Source organism: Rhinolophus sinicus, linkage group LG06, assembly GCF_036562045.2.
Source record: "Rhinolophus sinicus isolate RSC01 linkage group LG06, ASM3656204v1, whole genome shotgun sequence".
Classification (NCBI taxonomy): domain Eukaryota; kingdom Metazoa; phylum Chordata; class Mammalia; order Chiroptera; family Rhinolophidae; genus Rhinolophus; species Rhinolophus sinicus.
The window spans coordinates 56,184,787-56,212,595 of NC_133756.1; the positions used below are offsets into that span (position 1 = coordinate 56,184,787).

Here is a 27,809-nt window from a genome sequence, read left to right on the forward strand (position 1 = left end):
GCATTACTATTTCAAATCGTGTGGCTCACTGGCTTTGCTTTTTGTCCAGCTTGATTGCAAATGGAGACCTCATAAACCCCGCTGCTCGCCTCCTCATCCCCAGAAAAGCCTTGAATCAGTGGGATCATGTGCTACAAATGGTCACAGAAAAAATAACCCTGAGGAGTGGGGCTGTCCACAGGTATGTCAAAGTAATCTTATAAGTGGATGGGTTTCAGAGTTGCAAAGATATTCCCAGGAGTCTCTGAAGTCACTGGTCCCTAGATTTGAATTTCAGCTGATCAATTAGGCCCTATATGCCTCAGTTTCTTTATCTATAAAATGGGTACATAATAATACTTACCTTCTGGGATTATTTTAAGGAATAAAGATAATCCACATAAAGAGTTTAAAACAGTTTTGGCACATAGTAGCACATCAACAAATTGTAACTATTTTTATTCTTTTGGTTTAGAGCAAATGGGCAACATTCTTTTAGTTGAGAATGACCTTTTTTCGAGTGAGCTAGCTTCTTGGCTCTTAATTAAATGTGCTTTTGTCCAGGAGACATTTATGATTCTTTGATGGTCCAAACTGTTTGCCTAGACATCTGGAACTGTTAGTGGGTTTAAGAAGAGGCAGGTTAGAGAGAATAATTAGGTGGGGTTGACTAAATTTGAGAAATCAAAAGCATTTTTGTCAAGTTCAGAAATTTAGGTGAAGATTAAAATTGTGGGTTTTAAATTGTGAAGCCTATGAAATTACCACTTGGTGGAAGCTGTCTTATTTATTTTCTTATAGGTGGGAGGATTACAAATAATATATATATATAATATTACAAATAATATTATATATATATATATATACACACACACACACACACACACACATATATACATATGTGTATATATATATATATTAATATATATATACACACACGTGATAAAATAAGTTCTTAAATGATTGAATATTATTTCTTTCAGTTAAATGTGTATACAGATTAATGTATGTATATTCATATACATTGGTATATATAGTTTCACTGCCATTTGAATTTTAAATATGATTAGGTATATATAAATATATATTTTTACTACATAAATATATAAATATAATGGAAAGCAATTATTTACATGTGGTAAAAAGTATTTCAAACAGGATAAAAGATATAAATAAAAACTATTCTCTCACCTCAGACTCCCTAGTGCCTCTCTCCAGTATTCCTCTACATTATTCCAGAAATAATCTCTGCATATGGAAGCACATGCATCTTTTATTTCTTAAAAACATAAATGGGAGCACACATATACACACAAATAAATGTATAAATATGCCTTACTTTTTTCCTGTAACAACGAATCTTGGAGATTTTTCTTATTAGCACAAATAGCTCTATTTAATTATTTGTAATGACTTCAGGATATTCCATTTTATAGGGGTACCTAATTTAACAGTCTTTTCTTGGTGGAAATTTAGGTCATTTCCAATTTTTTGCTATTATGTGTACATGTCTTTGTATATAAGTAGAGTTTATTAGGAGACTCAGGTCTAGAAGTGGAATTGTTGTGTCTAGTGTTAAATGCAGTTTAAGTTTTCATAAATACTGCCAACTGTCTTCCAAAGAGTTTGTGCTAAGTTGTACTCTTACCAAAAGTGTGTCAAACCACAAAGCCTACATTACAGGGAATACTGAAGGGGGTTATTCTACCTGAAACAAAAAGACAAAAGGATACAAAACTATCAGTAAGATGACTAATGGACAGACAGAAGCAGAAAATTGCAAGCCGTTTTCAGAATACGGCACTATATCCTTAAATATAGCATGAAGGTTAAAGGAGGTAAAAATATAAAAAAGAAAAAGAGAAGAAGACAATAGCTACTGCAACTCGGAAATGAACTCATAGCATAAATAAGGATAATTTGTGACAAAAAAACAAAAGGGGCGGGGGTAAAGGTCTGAATTTGCAGAGGGGAATGGATATAAGATGCCTGCAGAAGGAAAAGAAATATTGTATATATGAAACTTTCTTTTGCGTAAACTTGATGGTAAAACCACACACAAAAAAATCCAGAACTGAGACATATAAAATAAAAAAAAGAGGAAACAGAGCAAAAAAATCATACAATACCACCAAACTAAAATAACAGAGAAAAACATAAGGACATAGAAACAATGGAGACACCCAGCTACCAGAAAACAAAAGATAAAATGGCTATAAATGGCTATAGGAAATCCTCAGGTATCAATAATCGCCCTAAATGTAAATGGACTGAACTCACCAATAAAGGCACAGAGTAGCAGATTGGAAAAAAAAAAAAAAATCATATGTTGCACTCAAGAGACACATCTCAGCTGCAAGGAAAAATATAGACTCAAAGTGAAAGGGTAGAAAACAATACTCCAAGCAAAAGGCATCCAGAGAAAAATGGGCGTAGCCATACTTATATCTGACAAAACAGACTTCAGGATAAAAAAGGTAACAAGAGACAAAGATGGACATTTCATAATGATCAAGGGAACAATACAACAGGAAGACATAACACTTATCAATATATATGAGGTGTGATCAAAAACTACAGTGAATGTTTAAATAAAAATAATTTATTACAGTAAAAGACACATTGCCATTAATCCCCCTCAAAATATTCCCCCTTGCTTCGAATACACTTATCCCATCATTCTTCCCACTTTCTGAAGCAGTTCTGGAAGTCCTCTTTCACAAGTGTCTTTAGTTGCACTGTCATGGCTGCCTCGATGCCCTGAATCAATTCAAAACATTTACCTTTCATGGTCATTTTGTCTTTGGGGAAGAGCCAAGAGTTGCATGGTGCCAGATCCAGTGAATAAGGTGGATGAGGACACACTGTAATGTTTTTTTTTGACAGAAATTGCTATACTAGAAGTGATGTGTGACACAGAGCCTTTGTGATCATAAAATACAGTGAATGCTGCTGCCGAGTGCCATCCAATGGAAAGGCAGGGATCGTCACTACCGGAAGTACCGTGTGGAACCTTAGTAACAGTGTGTGACAAGGTTCAACTTGTTCAGTGCTGTGAGTTGGGTGTGAGCTACAGTTGAGAGAAAATGTGTTTTAAAGTGTGCCATAAATTATCCTTATCATGACAACACTTTGTGTCACACATCGCTTCTAGTATATGGCAATTTCTGTCAAATAAAAACATTACAGTGTGTCCCCATCCACCTTATTCACAGGATCTGGCACCATGTGACTTCTGGCTCTCCCTCAAAGTCAAAATGATTCAGGATATCAAGGCAGCCATGACAGTGCAACTAAAGATACTCACAAAAGAGGACTTTCAGAACTGCTTCAGAAAGTGGCAAGATCGATGGAATAAGTGCGTTCAAAGCAAGAAGGAGTATTTTGAGGGGGATTAATGGCAATGTATCTTTTACTGTAGTCATTTTTTTAATTTAAATATTCCCCATATTGTTTGATCACGCCTCATATTCTCCCAGATAGGGAGCACCAAAATATATAAAGCAACTACTAACAGAACTAAAGAGAGAAACTGGCAAAAACAGTTATAATATGGGACCCCACTGATAGATCATCTAAATGGATAGATCATCTAAAAAGAAAATCAATAAGGAAATATTAGCCTTAAATGATACATTTGACCAAATGGATATAATCGACATTTACAGAGCCTTTCATCCAAGAGCACCAGAGTATACATTCCTTAATGCACACGGAACATTCTCATGGATAGACCATAATGGTGGGACACAAAACTAGCCTCAACAAATTTAAGAAGATTAAAATCATACAAAGCATATTCTACAAGCACAAATGCTCTGGAATTGGATATCAACTGCAAAAAGAAAGTGGGAAAAAACACAAGTATGTGGAGATTAAACAACATGCTACTAAAGAATCGCTGGGTCAAAGAAGAAGTAAAAGGAGAGATCAGAGATATATAGAAACAAATGAGAATGAAAATGCAGCATATCAGAACTTTTGGGATGCAGCAAAAGTGGTAATAACAGGGTGTTTTATGTAATTACAGGCAAGGAAATAATAAAAAATTAGGGCAGAATTAAATGAAACAATAGAAAGAATTAATGCAAAAAAGAGCTAGTTCTTTTAAAAGATTAGTAAAATTGACAAACCCCTGGCTAGATTCACTAAAAGAAAAAGAGAAAAGACACAAATGAACAAAATCAGAAATGAAAGTGAAGTTATGACAGATACCACAGAAATACAAAGGGTCATACAAGAATACTATGAAAAACTATATGCCACCAAATTCAACAACCTAAAAGAAATGGACAAGTTCTTAGCAACATATAACATTCCTAGACTGAATCACAAATAACTGGAAAATGTAAATAGACCCTTCAACAGATCAACAGTAAGGAAATTGAAACAATCACAAAAACCTCCCCAAAAGTCCAGGACCAGATAGCTTCACTAGTGAATTCTATCAAACATTCAAAGATAATTTAATACCTGCCCTTTTCAAACTTCCGAAAAGTTGAAGATGAGGCAATACTTCCTAACTCATTTTATGAGGCCAACATTACCCTGATGCCAAAACCTGGTAAGGACAACACAAAAAGAGAAAACTGCAGACCAATATTTCTGATAAATACAGATGCAAAAATCCTAAACAAAATACTAGCAAATCGAATACAATGATATATTAAAGATTATGCATCCCAGGGGCACAAGGATGGTTCAATATTGATCAATATGATACACCACATAAACAAAATGAGGGATAAAAATCATATGATCATATCAGTAAATGCAGAAAAAGCATTTGACAAGATACACCATCCGTTTATGATTAAAACAGTTAATAAAATGGGGATAGAGGGAAAGTACCTCAACATAATAAAAGCCACATATGGCAAATCCTCAGCTAACATCATACTTAATGGTGGAAAACTGAAAGCTTTTCTTCTAAAATCTGGAACAGGACAAGGACATACAGTTATTTCTCCCCTGAACACTGGAATAACTGGAGAAACTTAATTCTTAATGTAATTCCAGAGTGAGATTAGGTTGTTGTTCACTTAGGAGATGCTCGTTTTCCTTTAATAAAACATTAAAAAGTCTCATGGTTGGATCATCCCCATATATCAGTATATTTCTATATCAAAAGCGTCCCATAAAAATTGGTTTGACTCCCTTTTTATGTTTTATGCTTTGTAGCAAAGGAAGAAAGCATGTCAACAAGACTCATATAAAGAAAGGTTACCATCATGGGCTGGAATTTATTCAGTACCCTTTTACTTACCTGCAGAGGAAACCAGTAAAATCTTGGCTGTTTCCAGATCCACAGCTATGCTGCCTGTTAATTTCCAGCTATAAAAGTTAACCGCAGGTTCAGACCTTCCTATTTTAAAAGAAAATGAAAGAAGAAGCATGTCTGGGTCTAGGCCAGTGCTTCTCAACCGGGGGACAGGTCATGGCAATGTCTACAGTCATGTCTCTGGGGACATTTGGCAATGTCTACAGTCATATCTGGTAGTCACATCTGGAGATGCAGTAGCTATTACTACCATGTAGTGGGGAGAGGCTAAGGGTGCTGTGATTCTACGATCCACAGGACAGCCTCTCCACCCCTCTAACAAAGAATAGTTGGGTCCAAAATGTCTACAGTGCCACTGTCAGAAATCCTAGTCCAGGTCAAGGCAAGAAAACCAGAACTCTGGGTGAAGCGTTGATATTTAGACTTGTAGGGGTAGGGGTACAGTGTTATAAAGGAAGAGATTTTAGCATCTTTATACTAAGTCAACACAAACACATTCCAGGGATTTGGGTGGCTGTTTTTTTGTGCTTCATGGCTCCATATAATATGGCCACTTATATAATCAGTAAACAAGCAGACAGGTAAATGGATGTTTTTTTTTTTTCCTTTGCAAAGGTCACTAACCTTTATTATGTAATCTATGAAGTCTGAGAATTTTTTAAATGAGTATCTTGAAATCCTTCCAGTTACTAATTCTTGTTTCTAACCTTCAAAAATATTCATTGTCATTCTGGTGTGGGTTTCTAATAGTCTGTATTTTTTCCTGTTCTTTAAAAAAGTTCTGTGCACACGTTAAATTGTCCAGACAATTATCACTGTTCTTTTAATAAGTCACATATTAATTGTAGCTTACAGCAATAGTTTTACAGTAAAGGGAGGTTCTTGTGAAATCCCTTGATACTGGGAAGATGAGGGAAGGCCAAAAAAAAAAAAGAAACACAAATGCTATGCAGTTCTGCATCATTAATACTGGCGATGGGTTCCTTCACCTCCTGCCCTCTCACCTCATGTTTTCTACCCAGTTTGGTGTGTTTGGATATAATATTTCAGCTGAGGGCTGCTCTTATACAGAATACTGTAAGAAGCTTATCAACCTGACAGATAAATTAAGAAAATAAATTTTTAAAGTGCTCACTAAATAGAAACAGAACAATCCAACATCAGTAGAAGCTGAGCTTTATTTAAAGCACCATATTCTGTACAAGTTGAATGTTTCCCTCTAAAATCTTAATATCGCAGCCACAGGGGATACTTATGTTAGATTGTCAGGTTCATTGGGATGAAACACTGTACAGCCAGATAACAACTGTGCCTGCATTATAACATTGGCATTTAGTTGAATCTAATGACTTTGAGGCATTTGTAATTCAATAATTAGGATAATAACAGATGATGAGCCAAATTAGGAACAGAATGTGTTTATTTACTTTGTAATTTTAATCAGTTATTTCAATGCTTATTACAATTTTAATTGTTGATGTTCCTATTTTGGCAGACTTTATACTTTAGAAGGAAAACTGGTTGAGAATGGGGCCGAGTTGGAGAACGGGCAGTTTTATGTGGCTGTCGGCAGAGATAAGTTTAAGAAATTGCCTTACAGTGAATTACTTTTTGACAAGTCAACAATGAGAAGGTCTTATGGGTAAGTTTTTAAATCTTCATTCACCTGTCATATTTTAGTTATCTCTGGAAATATATGTAATTTCACTTGAGCACAATAACTAGAGTGACTGGGTTTATAGTTCATATATGCATAATTTTAAAGATTACAATTTTAATTACACATAATGCATTATGAACTTTTTTCTCTATGCAATGTCATATATGTGGGAAAAATGCCTTGTTTTAGCCATGTGGATGGACTGCAGCAAGGCATTTGTGAAGAGCTCTGGCCCCTGGCACATGTAGAGACTCTGGCCTCAGCTTGTTCATGATGCCCCATCAGCCACCTCTGCTGCATTTCCCAGAGATTCCATGGCCACTTTGCTATTGGGAACTGACTTTTTGTGGTCGTTCACTGCTAAGGTGGTTGATGCATGCAGAGGTAAAGCAGAATGTCACCAATTTGGTTCATCGTTAATTCGCAATTTGGGAAGCCTAATGGAGAGGCTAGCCAAGAGTTTCTAGATAAGTATTAGATGAAATGAAATTTCAGGGGTGCCCTTTGAGGTATGCAAGAACACATGATTTTCCAGTATTTTATTATAATTGTTTACCAGCAGACTTATTGCTAACCATCCCTACCCATCCAAGAAACCAAATCCTTTACAATCTCTGCTAAGCAACACTAGATTCGTCTGCTGTGAGCTTCGGTGTGTACTTGATAGCAGTGAGAAAACTATAACTCATGGTGGCCTTTCTCAGATAAATTAGTAAGATTTTCCTTCATCTATATGTCCTCTTATTTTCAGAGGTTCAGTTGAGTTCCAGGATAGGTCTTTTCTCTATGATACAGACATCTGTGAAACAACATTCTCATAGCTGGAGAGAATTCTTCATTCTTTGGTGTGAATAACTGGTTTAGAAACTCCCTGAATATAAATGCCAGTTGTGTTACCATCCTGAGCTTCTATCAGAGGTAGAAATTGTAGACATTAAAAAGTGTATATGAATTTATTATTTTAAACTCAATCTGGCAAAACCATTACTCAGCTTGGGAAATTATTGTTTGAAATTCATGTGTAAAATTTTGAAAACTGAATAAAAATGCCATGAAAAAATTTAAGGTGGTACTAAAAGTTTATTGTAAGCATCAATTAATATAGTATACAGGAAAACATGAAACGTTTTTTGGAATGGAATTGGGATATTTTATGTGGTCTTTGTGAAATTGGGAAAGTATATGGTACAGTTGACTTCCAGGTTGGGACGACAAGTTAGGGTGACAATTATTTTGCATTATATATTATTTGTAAGTAACACTCATATTTCTAATTGTAATTTGTTTCTGCAGTCAGAAAGCTTCTTCACTGCCTCCTATTGTCGGATCCAAAAAGTCTAAAGGGAGTGTAAGTATCAGATGGTTTACTCATTAATGTTTTATATTTCTATATGATACAGAGAGACTGTCCTTTGGGTTTTAATTAAATTTGAAGAAATAAAACTTAGCCATCTTGTGGTATATAAGCAATTATGTGGAACAAGACTGGAACATTAATGTTACAATTAAGGTCTTAAAAGAGAGGTAACATTTTAAAATACAGATTTCAAAATAGGTATCTTTTTCTTTGTGTATAGACCTGGTATAATGTATATCACAGTTGAAAGCTATGTAATAACACATAAAACTAGAAGAAATTCTGTGGTCGGTGACATCAGTGTCTACCCAGTCTGGTTTTCTATGTCTGACAAAGACTAAAAAGGAAGTTTTTGTAAGAACAGGTTAATCCTGAGGTATAGTCCTTTAAAAGATTGAGAACCATTCCAAATATTTAGTTCCCTATCAAAATCTTTTCCATCCATCCATCATTCATTCATTTATTTAATTCAGCAAATATCTATTAAATACCTATTAGGTGGGAACTGTGACAAGCACTTAGTAGGTATTTTCTTCTTTGTATTTTTTGTCTGTACTCCCTCATGGAGATGAGTTTTATGTCATGCTGGAGTAGTGCTTTGACAGTTTTTTTCTGCCTGAGGTGTCTCTTTCTAAACACCTTTTGAATTGCCAGACCAATAGTGATCAATTGTGTGGCAATTGCAAGCAGTAACCTTGGTATGAAAATGTAAGAAAAGTACAGAGCAATATGGGAGACAAAGGAGAACTTAGATAGGTGTGTCAGGAAAGGCCTCTTTGAGAAAGTGACCTTTCAAGAAAGACTGTTTCCATCTTTTAGAAAGCAAACACTCAGAATTACATTTTTATGCTATGACTTAGAACAACAAAATGATAGCAGAGTTTCTCCCTTTTTCCACAGTGCTCCCAAAGCATTCTATAGATTCATCCATCTATTTATCTACTCATTCAGTCATCCACTCAGCATGTATTAACTGAGCACTTACTAAGTACCAGGAACTACTCTAAGCAGCTGGCATATAGAGGTGAACAGACAGACCAGATTTCAGATCTGATGGAACTTTGATTCTAGCACCTGTGTGGTGGGGCGGGTGGAAGAATGGGGATAGACAATCAACCTGTAAACAAATATATAAATGATTTCAGATGGTGATAAGTGCTAGGAGGAAAATAAAATGTGGCAGGACACCAATTCATATAAAATTCTCTGAGACTGAGAACTTAATAATGGAGCCAGTCATGCAAGGTTGGGGCAGGGGAGAAAAGAGCCTCCACGGCAGAGGAAACAGTCCCGAAGGCCCTTGGTAAAGAGTTTGGCATGTGAGGAGGGCAGAAAGAAGGCCAGCGTGGTCTGAGATGAAATTGGGTGGCGGGGGGCGGAGAGGCTTGATCCTGGGGCCACGTAAAGAGTTTGCATTTTCCTTGATGGGACACCATTTGAGGATTAGAAGAGAGTGGTATCATCTGATTTACGTTTTAAGAAGATCATGGTGGCTGTGGCGGGTTAAGAAGTGGGTTGGGGCAAGAATGGAAGCAGGAATCTGTGGGACGTCTGGAGCCTCGGCATGTGATGCCAGTGACTTGGACCGGTGGCCGTAGGGGAGTTGGTCATCTATGATCATTCTTCTTCTAGTATAACTGTTGTCATTGATTGATGCGTTCATCCAACAACCAGTTATTGAGTGTATATTATGTCCTAGGCACTGTTTTAATGCTCATTGGGGAGGGGAGGAGGCAGAGATTCCAGAGAAAATACTAAATGTATGGAGCTTACGTTGTGGAGGAGGAGAAAGACAAACAAATACACAATACATTTGATATCAGTCAGGGAGAAGCTTGAAAAAAAATACATCAAGAAATGGGAAGACAAAGTGAGAGAGGGCGCTGTGTCACCTGAGTGGTCAGGGAAAGCCTCCTTTAGAAGGTCTCATCTGAGCTGAGGGGAATAACCTGCCTGGCACATGGGAGGTTCTCACAACCTGTTAATGGGTGTGTGCATGGCTGCCAGCGAGCCGCACAGAGAGAACCTCTCATGTGGTAGTTCCAAAGTCACAAACTCGGTTTTTAAGAGAAGGATTAATTCGCTCCTTTCCTTTAATTAATTGGTTCCCTGGAGAATGTACATGTTTTTAAGATCATTAACTGCTTGGCACTGAGTGAGGCTGGGGTGCGGGGAGTGAATGGGACTTGGGGAGAGCTAGCTTAAAACTTGAGGAACCACTGCCAAATCAGCGGCGAAAACATCCCTGAACTACAGATGCAAGTCAAAGGGGGCACAGAACTGGATCTTTAGGAATTCATTTTTCCACACAGCTTTCCTAGGAAGAATTGCTGTATTGTATCACGAAGGGAAGTGTAGCTGAGGGCCTGAAAGAACTTCAAAACAAAACAAAACAAAATCCAGAAAGCTGCCATAGTCTGCAGAGTCTGCTGGTCCATCAGCGACTGGTCATCTGGGTCCCATCCGTACGGTAGGAAGTGTGGGGAATGCAGGGGATTCTGGGAGTCAAGAAGAGCCTTTCGGATCAGCCAGGGAATGCCTTGTGGGGAGCAGGACAAGACCAGAAACCACCCCTGATACAGACTCCAAGTGCTGGGAGAGTCACACAAATGAGCAAATTGTGAATAATTTTAAGTTGCGATTCTAACTTTAAAAACAAAACAAAGATATAAATGAGTCCTCTTAAGTTTTATTAAGTTTGAAAAATAAACCCATCAGCGGGAGGCTGTTCTCTAGCTTCGAGGTCACTCCATGTAGAATCAAAGCACCCTCTAGTGGGAAAGGTGCAAAATCAGAGATGTATTTGAAAGTTCAAGTCAATGAATAAATTGTCTTTTGTTGTTTTTACTACCATGTGGCTAATGTATCTTGTGATCGGCAACTTACTGATTCAAATATTATAGTTACTAAGTTTTTGATTAAAAAAAATAAGCATCATGATTATCTACACATCACAGAGAGACTCTGAAGCAAGAAAATTCCAAATGCTCCCCAAACTCCATTTGCCTTGTGGGGAAACTGAGTCCAGTGTGGATGAAAGGGCTTCTCACGCTTGCCCTCACCAGACACACAAGTGAGAGCGCCAGCCTGAGCCAGTCTAGTCCCCGCTCTTCGGGTCTCCCTCCCTGGGCATCACTGAGATACACACGTGGTGAAGGCTGCCCCGTGAGGCAAAGCCCTCACAGAATTATTTTAAACTTGATGTCTTATGACCAATGTATCTTTGGCACATTTTCATGGGAGCTGGAAATGGCTTTCTGTGGTAATGAAAGAAACCTGAGTTGATTGGATCTTGTTGAAAGTCGCCTCGGGAACTATTTAAAAATCCCAATTTCAGTGGCGTGAGGGGATGATGAAAGGGCTCTTTTCAGTTGTTTGTTTGAGCCAGAGATTTGCTGTTCCTATCAGGTATGCTGAGATGTGTGCGAGGCAAAAGGCAGGACAATAGTTGTATGTATCGCTGGGATCTAGCTTCTGTATAGGACATGCTGTAAAATTCAACTGCTTCTGGATTCCTTCCACTTGGGGATAAAGCCACACTTTGTCATTTCTGGATGGCTTTTTAAGGGACCCATACTATATAATAGGTGTTTCTAATGCCTTGGCATCAGGAAGTTGCAGTGTAGCAGACAAGTCAGACTGGGGTGACCTTGAGAAAGTGAATTCCTGTATCTGTAAAGTGATGATTAGTGATCTATAAATTTGGTAAATATTTGTGTTAGTGGGTAGTTAGCACATAAGAGATAGTAACATTATTTTATCAACTGGGATAGCTGTATGAGATGGCAAAACTCCCTTATTACCTATTCTTCCCAAATACCAGTGACAATCTGTGTGTCCAAGGTATAAGTCACAAGTGGGAATCCCAAAAAAGAAAGGAAAATCACCCTCTCCATTTCTTTGTCCTCTCTCTCTCTTATACATGTATATATGTATACGTATATGTGTGTATATATGTGTTGCATATATACACTGTATATATATATATGTTTATATATATATGTATATACACACACACACACACATACATACACACATACATTGGGAGTGCCAAAAAAATGTACACATTTTAAGAGATGTTAGTTATGTATACTTTTCGAAGTTGAATTGAATTACAGTAGCAATGTGTATAGTATGATGATCGCTCAAAAGATGGCATTAGTCAAATGAATGCTAGCGTCATTCATTGTATTACAGTTTTAATAGTTTTTTCCTCTTTTAAAATGTGTACACATTTTTTTGGCACCCTCTGTGTGGGTATATATATAATTTATGTATATATTACCTATAATTTATATAATGAACTATATAAATAAGTATGAGTATAATTTATATATTTTTATATAGTTTAGTATGTATTTGTTTTATATTAACACTTTACATGAATCAACATTTTTGTTGTTTTTAAAGACAAACATTTAAATTATTTCTAGTTTTCTAATTACAAAACAGTTCTTCCCTTGCTCTCAGTTTAATTTAGTTCTACAAAATGCCAGGTGATTAGTCATTAATAGATAATTGAATGCATGAGTATCAATTACTGTATATAGTTATTGGAATCGACTAGTCATTTTTGATGCTCTACAATCACCCTTTTGAGTGTCCCTATCAGAAATGCAGTAAACAGGAACTTCCTGAATATTCAATAAGAGAGTTTATAAAATTATATGAATCTCCAGGCATTCCAGGATGGGACTTCTGCTTCTCCCTTATTATTCCTCTTTTGTGAATAAGACTTTTCCCAGAGAGTTGTAAAAAGTATTGTGCCAAGATCCAGAGTTTGTCATTCATGAAGGTTCACTTTAGTCCTTGAAAGTTCAACAGCATCTCTGAACATTCCAGTAGGCTTGCTAGAAGGGTTACTCCCCTCATTCAAGGCTTTTAAAGTTTTAAAATCTTGGGATGGACAGACTTGGTTGAAAATAAACTGGAATATGAGCCCTGGATGATGGTTTTGGAATCTCTGCTATAAGCGTATTATCTATTTCTTCTGCCAGGCTGTTTTATGGCCTTGTGAGAAATAACCATTGAAGAAAAGGAAAGAAGAGAAAAGAAAAAAAAAAAAAGAAAAACTCTGGTAGCAGTTAATGCAATAATTAAATGGAAGCTTGTATGTTTAAATTGCAGTTGGAATAAAAAATTAAATTATGCAAAAAAGTGTTACAGATTTGGACAAGTTTTCATACTGTTAATAAATCTATGCATAATTCATTTTCTTGTAGGCTATGACAAAATAGCATAAATAGCTTCATTTGTAAGCCTGTGAATTTTTCTATTCTTAATTGGGTGATGGCTAAAACTATTTAAATGCTTCTGGATGACTGAATATATAAATGTTTAAAATGGGCAGTTGTAGTTTCCTAAGCAGATTTGTTTATTTAATATTACTACATTCATTTTCAGATACTAGCATAGTACAGATGTTGCATAAAGATTGCACCCAATATGGTGTGTGTTTGATATGATTTTTAAGAAAAAGATATTATCTCTTTGCTCTTAGAGAAAGCACTCTGATATTCATTGAATGAATACTACATGCCAGGCACTGGACTAGTTACTTTATAAATGTTACCATTTCAGCTTCATGCTAGACCTAAAGGCAGGTACATTAACTCCATTCAACAGATGAGGAAACTGGCTCAAAGAAAGTACGAATTAGCCCAAGGTCCCATAGGTGGTTAGTGGCAGAGAAGTGACTCTGAGCCAGGTAATTTGGGTCTCTAAAACTTACATTCTTTCCATTACCTACATTCTGACACCTTACACACTCAGGTATGTTTAACACCTGAGCATCTGAGAGCCAGGGAGGGAGTTACTTGCTGTAGCATGGCCAAGCAGTGGCTGAGTATCAGCACAGCTGTTCTTTGGACACTTACAGTTGCCACCACTGTCGTGACTACTTTGGGGCTCCCCAGGAACTGCGCTTGGGCTAGTGACTGGAGCCGCTGACACTCAGCCTCACTTTCATGCTGAGGGGCCCTCTTTGCAGATGCAAAGTCTTCATTTTGAGAGGCACATGGGGACCAGAGGCAACCACCAAAGGTGTGACCATCAGTGGCTGCCTTGCAGGAATGGGGCATGTGGTCTTGAACTGCTGGGGTCTTGTTGCTCTGGATTTGTGATTCATGGAGACCACGGCATTCACCAACATATGGGTAAATATTGGAAGATTTCTACAAGCACAGTGTATGTCTGCTCAAGTGACGACACACCTATACATTCACAGTGACAACTAGTGAAGAAAGTGTTTCTACATTAACTTATCAAACGGAGGGCTATCCCTATTCCTCATCCAATAGATGGCTGGTGATTCTTCAGACAGGCGCAGGAGGGAGGAAGGAATGCTTGAAGCAGAGGACCTGGTCTGCTCCTTGCTGGCTCTGTGACCTTGGGCAAGGCTCAACCACTAAGCTTCTTTTCCTCCTCTGTACAATGGGGCGGTAACAGTACCTGTCTCACAGGGGTATGATGATTGAGAGAAATAATTTTATAGCATACCTGGTGCCTATTAAATACTAAATAATCGTTAGTGCTCAACAATTGTCATTATTTTTATGCTCCTTCCTCTTTTAGAGACCCTTCCTCTGCTGCTAGGAAGAGTTAATTGTACATCTAAAATGGACAGCAGCAGAATCAGCACTATACAGTACATCCATTTTCTGCCCATGCACTATTTTCTACTAGTTAATGACTAGTTAATGACTTGTATTTGACTAGGAATCACTTTGGAAGTTCATTAGCTGGTAGTAAGGGTCTCATCTTTTGCCATTTAGGGAAATGATCGCCAATCTAAGTCAACCGTCGGATCCAGTGACAACTCATCTCCTCAACCCCCAAAGAGGAAAGGGAAAAAAGAGAATGTGAATTTGGAAAAACCCACAAAGGGGAAACAAAATATTAAATTAAAGAATTCACCACAAACAATTCCCAACAGTGGTAAGTTAGTTACTGTTATTATATTATTATGATCTTAAAGCTCTGGTACAATTTTAATTCCTAAATAGATCCATTTGTTTCCCTGGCCCCTTTTCTTCATATGTGAGAGTTTTCACAGAAGACTTTTTTTGTATGAGAGATGCTTAATTTCTATTTGTACTTAGAGGCTGTACTACAAGGACACGTGTTTTGAGATAAAATATTTCTAGTAGTGGTCTTATAAAACAAGGTGAATTCTACCATCCCATGCTCCTACTGAAAGTGCTTGATTATCATTTTGATCAACTACTCCTGGCACCGATCTCTCTTATTTGTGTGTCTACAAACAGTGTCAACATGCATTATGAATTACCTTTAATCACGGATCACTTTTCCCCAAAAGATGTTTTACTAATTTTGCTGATATCCACTAGAATACTAAAAACCCACAAAACTTTACCAGTAAACAGTATGTACCAAAATTAATGACATATCTTGCATTACCAGATGAGAGCTGGTATAAACTAATTTTTTAAAAATTTGCATTAGTGCAAGATTTCAGGATAAAAGTGTGATGAACTAAGGACACATGGCAATAGAATTTTGAATTTTCACAGTAGGTTTTTTTTTTGTGTGTGTGAAGACAGGTTCTTTTTGGTTTTATTCCAAGCATGTTCTCAGTGGGGTACATGAGAATGGGGTGATGCTGTGAGTGTGGAGGGCTGGCTGGACATACTGGAGTGCCCAGGAAGAGAATGGATGGGATTATGTTTTGGATTCATAACCAGAGCTCCATCTTCCACCTGGGAGCTCCAGCTCACTTCAGTCTATATGAAGGGTCACATTAGAATTACAGCTTATGTGGGCTTCACAATTGAGAAGGCAGCATGAACTTGTGTCAGCGTTTAGAGGATGCTGCACAGATGATTAAAGAGTCAGAGGAAAGATGTGTTGAGACTAAGTTGAAAGAAGAGTCTTAATGTATGAGTTAATTACATAGAGAAGATAGAGTGAAGGGGGTATAAATCTTCAACAATTTAAATGATGGAGATTAGATGGAAGTTCATAGTCCTAGATTCTTGTCCCAGTTCTGCTGTTGACCTTGGGCAAGTCACCTAACTTTTTTGGGGCCCCATTAGCCACCTGCAAAATGTGGGTTCATATTAAGATTTTCCTTTAATGCTTTGCTTATTTTTAAGTTTGGGCAATCTTTTTCAGTGACCATGAAACATGGAGGCCAAGGGGAAATGCAGTCAACAAATGTTTTTTTGATTCTTATTGTATGGCACACACCAAAGGAAAAAAGCTAGTCTGGAAGAACATACCATACCTTGAGCATTACAAATATTTATTCTAATCAATATATACTAGATTGTGAAGCCCCCATGCCATAGGCTATGCCTTACTAGTTTTTTTTTTTTATCCCCCAAAACTGGCACAGGTCTGGTAGCTATGAGACAATAAATACTGAGGAATGAATGATGAAAGTTACAGAAGAGATAAGTTTCTCTAATACTTTAAAACCCACTAAGAAACTGGACTCATTTTAAATTTTTTGTGAATTATTTCTGATGAAGATATTTTACAAAATATTTCTTGCTATTTTCTGTGAGGCTCTTATTAGCTTATGAAAATCTCAACTCCTACTTCCGATATATTTTTTTAAAGTCTTTAGATTTGGTAGTTGTCCCTCAGAAGAAGGGAAAACCATCCACTTGTCCGATATTTCTTTTGTACAAACTTGGGAACGAACACAAGAGGCTTTATCCACATTTCTCTCTTTCACAGGAAAGAAGCCTTTAATCATAAAAAGTTGAATTATCAGTATTTTTGATTTTGTGAAAATTCACAAATAGTTTTCAACAAAAATTGTATCTGAGGGGATGAATGTTGAACACTGAAACAAGTCAGATTTTAAAAGATTAGGAACTCTCAGCTATTCTTTCCTTGTCTTTAGAGATTCCGGCAGTTGTTTTATGTAATTGCCCATTTTAAGTGGGTATTTTCCAATGTAGTATTATAATGTACAGATTATGACTTTTTAACTGCTGGATCTCATTGTTACATAGAACAACTGCTGGTGTCTTTCAATTGAAAGTTTTGGGGACTGAATATTTTTCCCAGTAAGAGGCTTATACCACTGATTCAGAAGCATATGTAAGAGTTTGGCCGAAGCATTTTGTATCTTTTCATCTTGATAAAAAGAACAGACTAACTGGACAATGAATCTTGGCTTCCAAAAACAGTTTTTCCAGGGAAAATGAAGAAATATGTATTTTGTGTAGTTTACTAGATTAAATCATCACTTGGTAAATTTAAGGCTATTAGCTTAAATCTATACTTTTGAACACTGAGCTGTTTATCAGATGTCCCTCCAGATGTCTTTGGCTATAGAAATGTTCTAGGTTATAATATCAGAAGTCTATCTCTCTTTCTCCCTCTCTCACTCATTTTTTTTTTTTACTCCTTTAGACTTTATGTTTATTTATTATTGCAGTTGCTTTTTTGTTTTAATGTCATCTATTTTAGTGATTAGAACCAAGTGTGTGCTTTTGTATATTCATGTCTCAGGAGGGCTCTTATTCTTTACAAAGATAAAAGTGATAATTGAAGCAAAGTAAAAGGGAAGGTGTGTGGTGAGTCAAGATAATGAGTAAAAAAAGGCAAGAATTGAATACTGTATTGCATATTTGAAAGCTGCTAAGAGAGTAGATCTTTAAAGTTCTCATCACAAGAAAAAAATGTGTAACTGCATATGGGGACAGATGTTTACTAGACTTACTGCAGTAATCATGTCACATTGTATACAGATATCAAACAAAAAATAAAAACGCAAGAATTTGGTTGGAGGGCTGAAACAGTTTGTTCTACTTAAAAATATTTTAAATTTGGAATTAAGAAACCTATTCAGTTTTATTTCATAGTGTTAAATTTTAGAGTTAGGATGAATATCTATGATTATTTCATAGAATATGTTAAATTGTGCAATTTTTTTTGACCCAGTGTTCTTTACTTTTATACTGATCTCATGTTAATTAGAAAAAAAGAGACTTTGTAGGCTTTCTTAATTTTTTTATTATTAAGATTGTAGTAATAAATTTTGCCTCTTTTTTGTGTTTTTACTGCTGGTATTTACTGATATCCTGATATCTAATGCTGTGTGAATGAGCAGTACTGATAACAGTCTGTAGATGGCAACCTGGGTCTAATTTTATTTCTTTTTCTTTTTCTTTTTCTTTTTTTTTTCCTCTCTCTCTGACTGTTTCTCTCTGTAATATTAAAGCTTAATAATTCAAGCAGAGCAGTGACATATTTCTTCAGGGAGACAAATCCCATTTTCTTTGGGTAGCCAAGATGCAAAGTAAGATTGGTTGGTGATTGATGAAGTTGGGTGTGAAATGCATTTTTAGTGCTGCATTTAAATACCAGCTTAACTGGCCAGCGTATGTTTTTGTTACACTTTTCCACTTGAGTTGTGGTGCCTTGGGATATGTTTTAGAGGCTGTTAACTAGCTACACTCTTCCACTACGAGCAAAACAGTAATGATGATTGCTTTGAAATAGAATTTTGGGATTGATTATATTCACTGATGTTTTAAATATTTTCTACGTGAAAAAAAATTAGTGTTTTTAGCACCCTTAGAACACAGGAAGGATAGTGAATTTAGGGTTCTTTAGAAATATTGGGAAGGCTGTAGAGAAAACAGCCTGGTCTGTATCGCTATGGTTTACGTGGTATTGATAATTAAATACTTTTTAAAAGCAGAGTATTAAAATGTGAGCAAAACCAAGACTTGTTTCCTTTGAAGGATGTGATTTTCTGCACGTGGGTGCTCTTGTGCGCATGGGCACACGCGGACTAATATCCTTCTTGTTGCAGTTTCTGGCTTATTCCCAGCACCATTCTGTGATAGTTCCCAAGGAGTTCGTGTTGTTTAGATTCCTAATGAATGATAGGGAGCAGGTGCAACGCCTGGAAAGGATGTCGGAATAGTATGACCTTGCTGGGTGACTGCCCTTGAGCAGTCATGCTCTTGAATTTTCTAATAGCTACAGCCTGCACATGGCTTGCTGTGTCGCCCCAAGCATGAAGCATTACTGCAATCCATCCTCAGAGTCAGATCACAGGGACATTGAAACTTGAGCTTCTTTGGTTCAACCAGTGAACCAGCTCAGGCACTTGCTTGGTTCCCACTCACAAGGGAGCCTGAAGATCAAACAGGAAGCACATTTTCCAAATGTGCTCTCCCAAGTCTCACCCTCTAAGAGGGTATCGTCTACTGGAGGAAAGTATATGAGAAGGCACTAAGGAGACTTCACAAAGCAGGGCCCTGGTTTTGTTTAATACGGTAACGTAAGATTTGTGATTCATTGTTGCCACCACATTAACCCAAGGACAGAGAAATACTGGTTATCTGTTCTTCTGTTGATTATCACGTCCCATCTCAATGGCAATGGGTATTGTGGCATATGGGTCAAATTTAGGACCAGAATGTTAAAAATTTATAAAATAAGCATCTTCCCATGCCTTGTGACCCTGTTGGAATCACATATTGTACAACAAAATTCTAGTACAGCAAGAGGATTCAGTCATTTCTTGAAATTTTATTGTGGCATTTACGTTCTATTAATAAAAATTCGTTTAGGAATGTATACTTTGCTGTTCGGTTCAGTGATGAGAGATTGAAAAAGTAGAGGCTGGCTGAATGCTGGTAAGATGATTATCTCAGTCTGAGAGGAGTACAATACTAGCCCTTTATAGAAAAGATTCTTTTCATGTTCTGCCCTCTTATACAATTTGTACATTGGTTGGAGAAGTGCTGTGAGAAAAGTATTTTTATTTTTTACCTCTGACATAGGTTGAGGCTGTGCAGTAAATTTCTTCTGGGGACTATTTTTTATGTAGCCCAGGGTTGGGATGCGAAGATACTTTTTGTTTTGAAAAGGAGAAGTTTGTGAGCTGTTGAATTACATAGCTATTGCCAAACCTTTGGAAGATTTTATGCCAAAACTTTAAGTGTGTATTTTGGCAATCACCTGACATTTTCCATATAAGTGGCCCTTAAAGTTCTATATAAGCCATAATACATCTTAGTTCTTACATTGTACTCCCGATGCCATGTAAGGTACCTGCAGGGTGCAGTGCTGGTTGCTAGTGGGAAAGTGAACTGGAAGTTCCATTTCAGAATGCCAGGAACTCACGTTTCTCTGCTGCCACGGGATGCAGAACTGCCAAGGGTCAAATTACTGGTGTAGACCTGAGCCATGAGGCGAGGGAGCCAACTGAGGAGGACCTGGAATTACAGGGGTGGGGACACTGAGGTCTGGGCTGAGATTCTTTTCTTAGTTGATCCTCTGCAAGAGGATAATGTTGAGATTGTTTCATCTTTGTGTTTTCCGCTAGCTTCAGGCTTTGGCGTATCAACCTCCCTTTTCATAGATGCTACTTCTAAGCAAGGGCTCTTTCTTTCTTGGCCCATCAAGGACCCCGACAAATTTCATAGAATTTCCTTGATTCTGCCTCCAAAGTTAGCAGAATCTATAACTTAGCTATAGAAAAGTTCCAGTAGTCAGAATTATATCTTTATCAAGAAATTTTCCTCGATGAAGTAGCAGCAATTTCCATCTTCATTTCAATGACCAAACTCCATTCACAACTCATAAATGTCAGAATGTGTTTATGTTGTAAGCATTGACAGGTTTTTCCTTCTTGGTAGTAAGGCCTTTGTATCAATTTTGTCCACGTAGAAAGTGGCAACACAGAACCAGAGAACAACGCCATTTCTGTTTACATATGTTTAGCATAGTTTCTGGTAAACACTACTTGGTAGTAAACGCAGGGGAGGTGTATTTCCCCACACATGTAACATGGTGGGTCTCTTTTGTAGACTGTGGCCTGTTTATATATGAACTCTATTTTTTATCCTACTCAGTTCCCCGCGTTGTTTTTGAAATAAGATAAAACGTTTATTGCAAATCAGTGTGCAGTATTCTCTCACAATGGGGATAAAGAGAAAATATCTATAAAGTGCCTTTGAGCTTTGCAGATTTAAAGCTACCCATTTATTCTTATTTTATGCAATTGGATGATAATACCACATTGTTTCTGTGCAATCGGGCAAGGATTCATTCCCTGCCATAGTAAGAACCACTTTTCACTGGGAGAGCTGCAAAGCTGACAGACCCCCTCTACCACTGCACAGGGTAAAAGCATGGGTCTATCACCTTTAAGCTGATTGTAGCTGGCTTTCTCCCAGGCTTTGTTTTGCTTAATGGTAAGGGTGCCGATACAAATGGGGAGTCATTTTATGGCGGGTGCTGTGTCATACCGAGAAACAAGAAGCCTCCACCCAAATCCCTGAGGGCAACTCCTATAGCCTAGGCTGGCAGAGCCTGCACTACTCCGTGGCCCCTTACGGTTGCATAGAGCTTCTGAATGGTCTGAAGGCGGAAGCTCTTACCCAGAGAACTTACTGTCATTTCCTAAAGTGGGTTCCATGGGATGGTAGTTCTGTGGACTCTTTGTAGGTGTTTCTTATAATAAGAGTTCCAGACTCAAATATAAATTTGGGAAACGTTGGATTGTCCAAAGTTAAGGCATTTTGTTTGCTACAGGATTTCTCAGAGCCTTTCTTATGGAAATCCTCCATTGGGTCCCTGTTACTGAGGAACCTGTGGCAGGATTATTGTTCTCTAGAGCACAATTTGAGAAGCACTGGCGTGCTCGACTTGGCACACGTTGCGGCTTCCTTGAAGGTTGTAAGGCGTGGGGGAATTTGTGATGAAAATTAAATGAGACACCTTTTTCTGTGTGTGTTTCTGACCAGATCAATAGCTAACATAAACAGCCCACATTTTCTGGGTGTTTTCTATGTGTCAGGGACTAGACTGAGTACTTTAGGGAGACAGTCTCATTAATCTTCATATCAGCCCTGTGATGTAGGTGTTATTATCATCGCTCCCATTATGCTGATAAAGAATCTAAAGCACTGAAGGGTTAAGAAGTTTGCATATGATCCTTCAAGCAGCTCATAGTGGAAGCTCAGATCTGCTGCTTCAGTCTGTATAGGTTGCTGTCTGGGCTTATATGAACCCAATTCCAGTGAAACTGGATCCTATGCTCATCAGGGCTATAGTGTACTATCCCCTTGATCAGCAAACAGTATATGAATTCACTATGGCCTGCACACTAATCATATCTATTAGTGTCATGTTTATTAGTGACGGGAAAAGTAAAATTGACAGCATGCTCTTAAAAGCCCTCATGTTTGGACAGGTTGAGGACTCATAGCAAGAGGCAAAGCCACTGTTTATTTCGTATTCTGCTTCACCAGGTTTGGTTCCCTTACTGGCTATATAGGAATTTAATGAGATTTCATGGTAGTGGGAGAGAAGGTATGCTGTCCTCATTGAGTAAGATGGTGGATCCAGGATCAAGGTGAGGAAAACTTCCTCTGTGACCCCCTTTCAGAGGTCTGGTATCCCCTGCTGCTGAGGAGGCATCCTCTACCCTTTTTAATCACACACACACACACACACACACACACACACACACACACAATATACACAGCCCCCTACCACTCTGACACCATCTTATTCAGCACTTTGTATTCCTCTAAGTTATGTTTATACATAGAGACCACTCAGCCACTGGCAGACATTTGAAATTCTGGGTTTCCAGATCAGGATTTCACAAGGGGTTCTCTCATGCTTAGTTAATGACCAAATCAAGCTCTTTCTAAAAACAAAATGGATCTTCTTTCTGAAGGCCATCTTGAGGTACAGGGGCTGGAGAGTGGAGTGTTGATGTTGCCGCCTTAGAAAATACGTAGAGCAAATCTCACTGTGTTTCATCAGTTTCCTTTATTTTTTCTTGGAACACTCCCTTGTGGAGTCCTCACAGCTGTAGTTCTGGTCTGCAAAGGTTGTTTTCTAGGCCTGCAGCACATATGTTGTCTTAGATTTTCCTTGACCATCATTCTGGGAATTCCTTGTGCTTCTCTTCTGTATGGATCTCAGTTCCAGGGTTTTATGCCTACCTGTTTCTTGGTTGACTCCAATTTTGGCAGAGGACATCTTCTAATAGTTTCCTGAGGTTGGGTAGTTAGATGGTCATTAGGTTTTGAGACTCAGTGAAAGGAATACCTCTCACTGTTTCTCTAGTCTACTCACCACTTCTGATACCAGATGTGTGGGTTTTTTTCTTCCCCACACCAAGCAATTCTCTAATTTTTGTGGACAATAGCTGGGTGTCCTACCATTTAATTCAATTCTGACACTAAATACCTGGGGTTAGCAGAAACCCCAGAGGTTAAGGGCTCAGTCTCACAAAACTGCCCCTGACCCTACACGTCAGATGTCAATATCAAGTGCAGATTGTTTCCTGTGCTTCTGAATCGGAGGTTCTCATGACTGCCACCCTACGTTGGATTCAACAGTTTGTTAGAGTAGCTTATAGAACTCAGGAAAACAGTTTACTTACTAGAATAAAAAGGATATAACTCAGAAACAGACAGGTGGAAGAGATCTATAGGGCAGGCTATGGGGGAACTGATGTGGAGTTTCCATGTCTTTCCAGCAAACTGCATGTGTTCACCAACCTGGAAGCTCTCCAAACTCATTTGCATAGGCATTTTTTAATAGAGGTTTCATTATATAGTCATGATTGATTAAATCATTGGCCATTAGTGATTAACTCAGCATCCATCCCCTCTCTCCTCCCCAGAGGTAGCGGTGGGTGGGGTGGGACTGAAAGTTCCAGTCCTCTAATCACATGGTTGGTTCCCTTGGCAACCAGCCCCAAATCCTTAGGAGCATTTCTAAAAGTCACCTCATTAGCATAAACTCAGATGTGGTTGAAAGGGCTTGTAATGAATAATAAGACATTCCTTTCACCTTAGCTTTGAAGCTATTTCAGGAACTGGAGTTATTTGAGTTATTGAGTTATTTGAGGAAAAAAGACCAAATATTATAACAAAAGATGCCCCCATTCCTCTTCGTCACTTAGGGAATTACAAGGATTTTAGGAGCTGTGTGCCTAGAACCATGGATAGTCCAAAATATATTTGTTATTATATCACAATATCACATTCAGCATATCTAAAAATGTCTTCATCATACTCTCACGTTTAATTTTTATTTTGCATAGACATGGAATTCTTGGTTAGAAATACTTTTCACTCAGAATTTTGAATGTATTACTTCACTGCCTTTATACTTTCATTGTTGCTGTTAAGAAATCTGATAACATTCTCATTCCTGTTCGTCTTAATTTGGATTCCCCCAAAACTTTGCTTAATAGGTGAGGATCTAAGAAAAGGACTTGGGTACAGTTAGTTCATTTGAGGTGATCGCAGAAAACATGGGCAGGTAAGACATGGAAGGGAGGACAGCTACTAAGGGGTGCATTGTGGAATAGGGTCCCCTGTGGGCAACGGGCTCAATCATGCTGGAACCCTCTGAGTGTAGGAAATACACCTCAGGATTATCCCTTGCAGCAATGAGGAAACTGGGACCTCTGTCCGCCAATTCCTGCCCTTCACTGGTTAAGAGTTGTTCTTGGAACATTTAATTCCTGGTACTGTGGCCTGTCCCACACCACGGCTGAACATGCTTCTGTGGCCAGAGAAAGGCCTCAGACAGAATCTCAGGAATTTGAGATGGGAAGGCCTAGAAGTATAGGGGAACTGTCCACTGCAGCTGCAACAGACCTCTGGGTCGGGCTCAAAAGATGTGGGCAGGGCATTAGAGGAGGGTTTCCTGGAGGAATGGAAGTCTTGGGGACCCGCTGTAGACAAGAAGAGGAGCAACGATGGACTTGGCAGTCTTTGACAGTGGGATACAGAAGAGAGGACAGATTGGGGAAATATGTAGGAGACAGAAAGCATAAAGCCTGAGATCCTAGGGAAGGTGTGAAAGAGTAAGTGGGATCCAAGGGAACACTGAGCATTTTGGCCTGGGTCACAAGGGAGGTGATTAGTGTCATTACCTTTCAGGGAATGTGCACGAGGAGAGAAAAATTGTACGTGTTGAGTGAAAGGGACCTATATGGCTTCTGTGGGGGTACACATGGATCAACTGGAAATGGAAAGACTCCCCTTGCAGATGTAGATCGGGGGTCATTGGCCAGTAGGTGAGAGTGGAAGCCAAGGTGATGGAGAAAATGCCCTAGGAGGACCATAGCGTTAGAAAAGAAGGGGCAACCCTGGCTCAGGAACAAGCGCAGGAAGAGGACGTGAAGACAGAAATGCAAACACTAGTATAGTACTTATACATCGAATTACCTCACTTGTTATGGAACAAACACTGAGGGGTAGGTATTATTCACAAATGGAAATCATATTATTCTTAAATGGAAGTACTAATTTCCATTTCACAGATCTGAAGACTGAAGTACAGACAGCTTTAGTATCTTCCAGCCTGCAGCAAGCCAGAAGACATTTAATAAGTAGCAGCTATTTATTTCCAAGGTATCATAGCTCCTGAACCAAGGCCTGTTTTACCCCCAAGTTTAGAGTTTTTCTCATGATTACAGTGGCCTTAATCAGACTTTATAGTTATTCTGTAGCCTAAATGTGTTGGAGAGATTCTGTGTATGTTTTGTGTAAAGCTAAGACCAAATCCAAGGCACTAAACCCTAAGTCATATCAGTGCAGTGATCTTCCATACATTGTACTCACGGCAGTATTGTAAACCTTGTGTGCATAGCACCAGTAAAAGCAAAAAAAGCATCATGTCTCAGATCAAAGACAGAGGCAGAGTCATTCCACAGAGTAATTCAACACCAAAAAAATAATAGCAACAAAATTGACTTAAACTGTACCTAATGAGGGATACACAGAAAATGATAGTTCAGAATTCTAAAATTGTTTTTTATATGAGGTGGAAATTTTTCAATCTGAGAGTGAATGACTATTCCTTTATAACTAAAATCACCAAAAAGGTCCAGTTGAAAGAATAAACAGTTCCTGTGTCAGACGTGCCCAAGAACATACTAGGAGCAAAGGGGAATGATGGCTATATTTCTTAATTAAAGAAAAGAATACTATCATTTACCTCTCAGTGGTACCAAAGTTCTCAATAATTTTATCTAATTTTGGAATGAGTGGTGTGGGCTCTCATTGTTTTGGGAGACAAGGTGAGTAGCCACCTGGGACAAAAACTTAAAAGGAACCAGCGAATACTGTGATGGACAGATGGACTCCCTATTTTCTCCATTGCTTCCGTGATAGCAGGTTTGAGATTTATTACATTTCCAATTTGGTAAGGTTTGCTAACTAAAACAGTTCCAGATTTAATCAGTCTAGCACTCAATAATATCTAGATGGATGAGTCCATCCCTTAGGAATTTTTATTATCTGAGCAAGTCTCAGAGAAAAGAGGGAAACGAAAAATAAAAAGGTTCTTTAGTAGATGGATGGATGTCAGGCTCTTTTTCATTATTGAGGCAGTTTTCCTGTTTAATTTTTAGAAATTATTTGGGAGAATAATCAAATTCTCTTTAGACTTTATTCTAAGTTCACCTTGAGGTTATAATTTAGAAGCACGGTTATGGTGATTTAACATTTTTATAATAATGGAACATTAATGAAAATGAATGAGAAAACACTTTTATAAAGTAGAAAGTGGTTAATAGCAGTATCTATGTAAGGAGATATGGATTAGTTTTGACTGGTTTCCAAGCCAGAAATGAGGAACTTGAGTACTTGCAATTAGGGAGCCTAGAGACGGGGAGGGAGGGGACCCATTATTCATGGTTCCCTAGGTAGCTGCCTTCTTATTCGTCCCTCTCTCTCCCATCCAAGACACAGTTGCCACTGTAGTCTGAAGCCCAAAGCTGAAGAAATCTTCGAAGAATGATGAAGTTAAAGAAGGTCATTAGGTTTAGAAAGGAATAGGAGAGAGAGTGAAGAAAAAGCGGAGCTGGGCAGACAAAATCATTTCTCCTAATAAAGTTTCAAAAAACTAACAATAACCTTAACTGTTCATTCTCTTTCACTGTAGATAGCATCTAGGTTAATCCGACTCCCCCTTGCTTAATTGCATTTTGCTGGCAGCATGGTGAGTACTCTCCTTGGAGGAGAGTTGTAAAAATGAAGATAAAGATTGAGTTGGAGACTCAGAAGTGCCTTTAGGTCAAGGTAGGAATATGGCGAGTAGCAGAACAGAGTACGTACATGTGGTGGCTTGGACAGGGGAGAGAGGCTAAATCTGACGGAGACTGGGAATTGCTGTTTATTTGAGAGGAAGTTCTCAGCATAGAATATGGAAGGGGAAAAAAAAAGGAAAACCAAGACTTATCTCAGTAGTTAAATCACTAATGCTTTTTAAACCCAGAGTAGTTAAGTGTTAATCCTCCAAATTAGTATAGTAATTTAATATGAGCAGGGAAGGGGAGGGATTGTTCAGAAATTTGTTTATTGGACAATGGAGAATTGCTGTAATTTTTTCTCTCTGTTTTTTTTTTTTTTTTTTTTTTTTTGGCTGTGGTGGAGAAGCTTTTCATTGATGGTTTAAATTTACACTGTTATTTTTATACTCACTCAGATTAGCTCAAAATTTCCCATGTACGCTTCTTAAAAATCATGATAGTGACAGTGATGTCACCATTTACACTA

The 27,809-nt window shown here is 38.0% G+C and overlaps 1 protein-coding gene across 6 annotated transcripts in view; it reads left to right on the forward strand.

The window, feature by feature from the left end:
- DCDC2 (doublecortin domain containing 2) overlaps positions 1–27,809 on the forward strand; it is a 159,026-nt gene that overhangs the window by 51,089 nt on the left and 80,128 nt on the right. For all 6 annotated transcript variants that reach the window (XM_074335170.1, XM_074335171.1, XM_074335167.1 and 3 more), the window contains exons 5-8: positions 50–181; positions 6,756–6,902; positions 8,214–8,268; positions 15,051–15,213. In XM_074335170.1, coding sequence (XP_074191271.1) covers positions 50–181; positions 6,756–6,902; positions 8,214–8,268; positions 15,051–15,213 — 497 coding nt within the window. The remainder of the gene's footprint in view (positions 1–49; positions 182–6,755; positions 6,903–8,213; positions 8,269–15,050; positions 15,214–27,809) is intronic.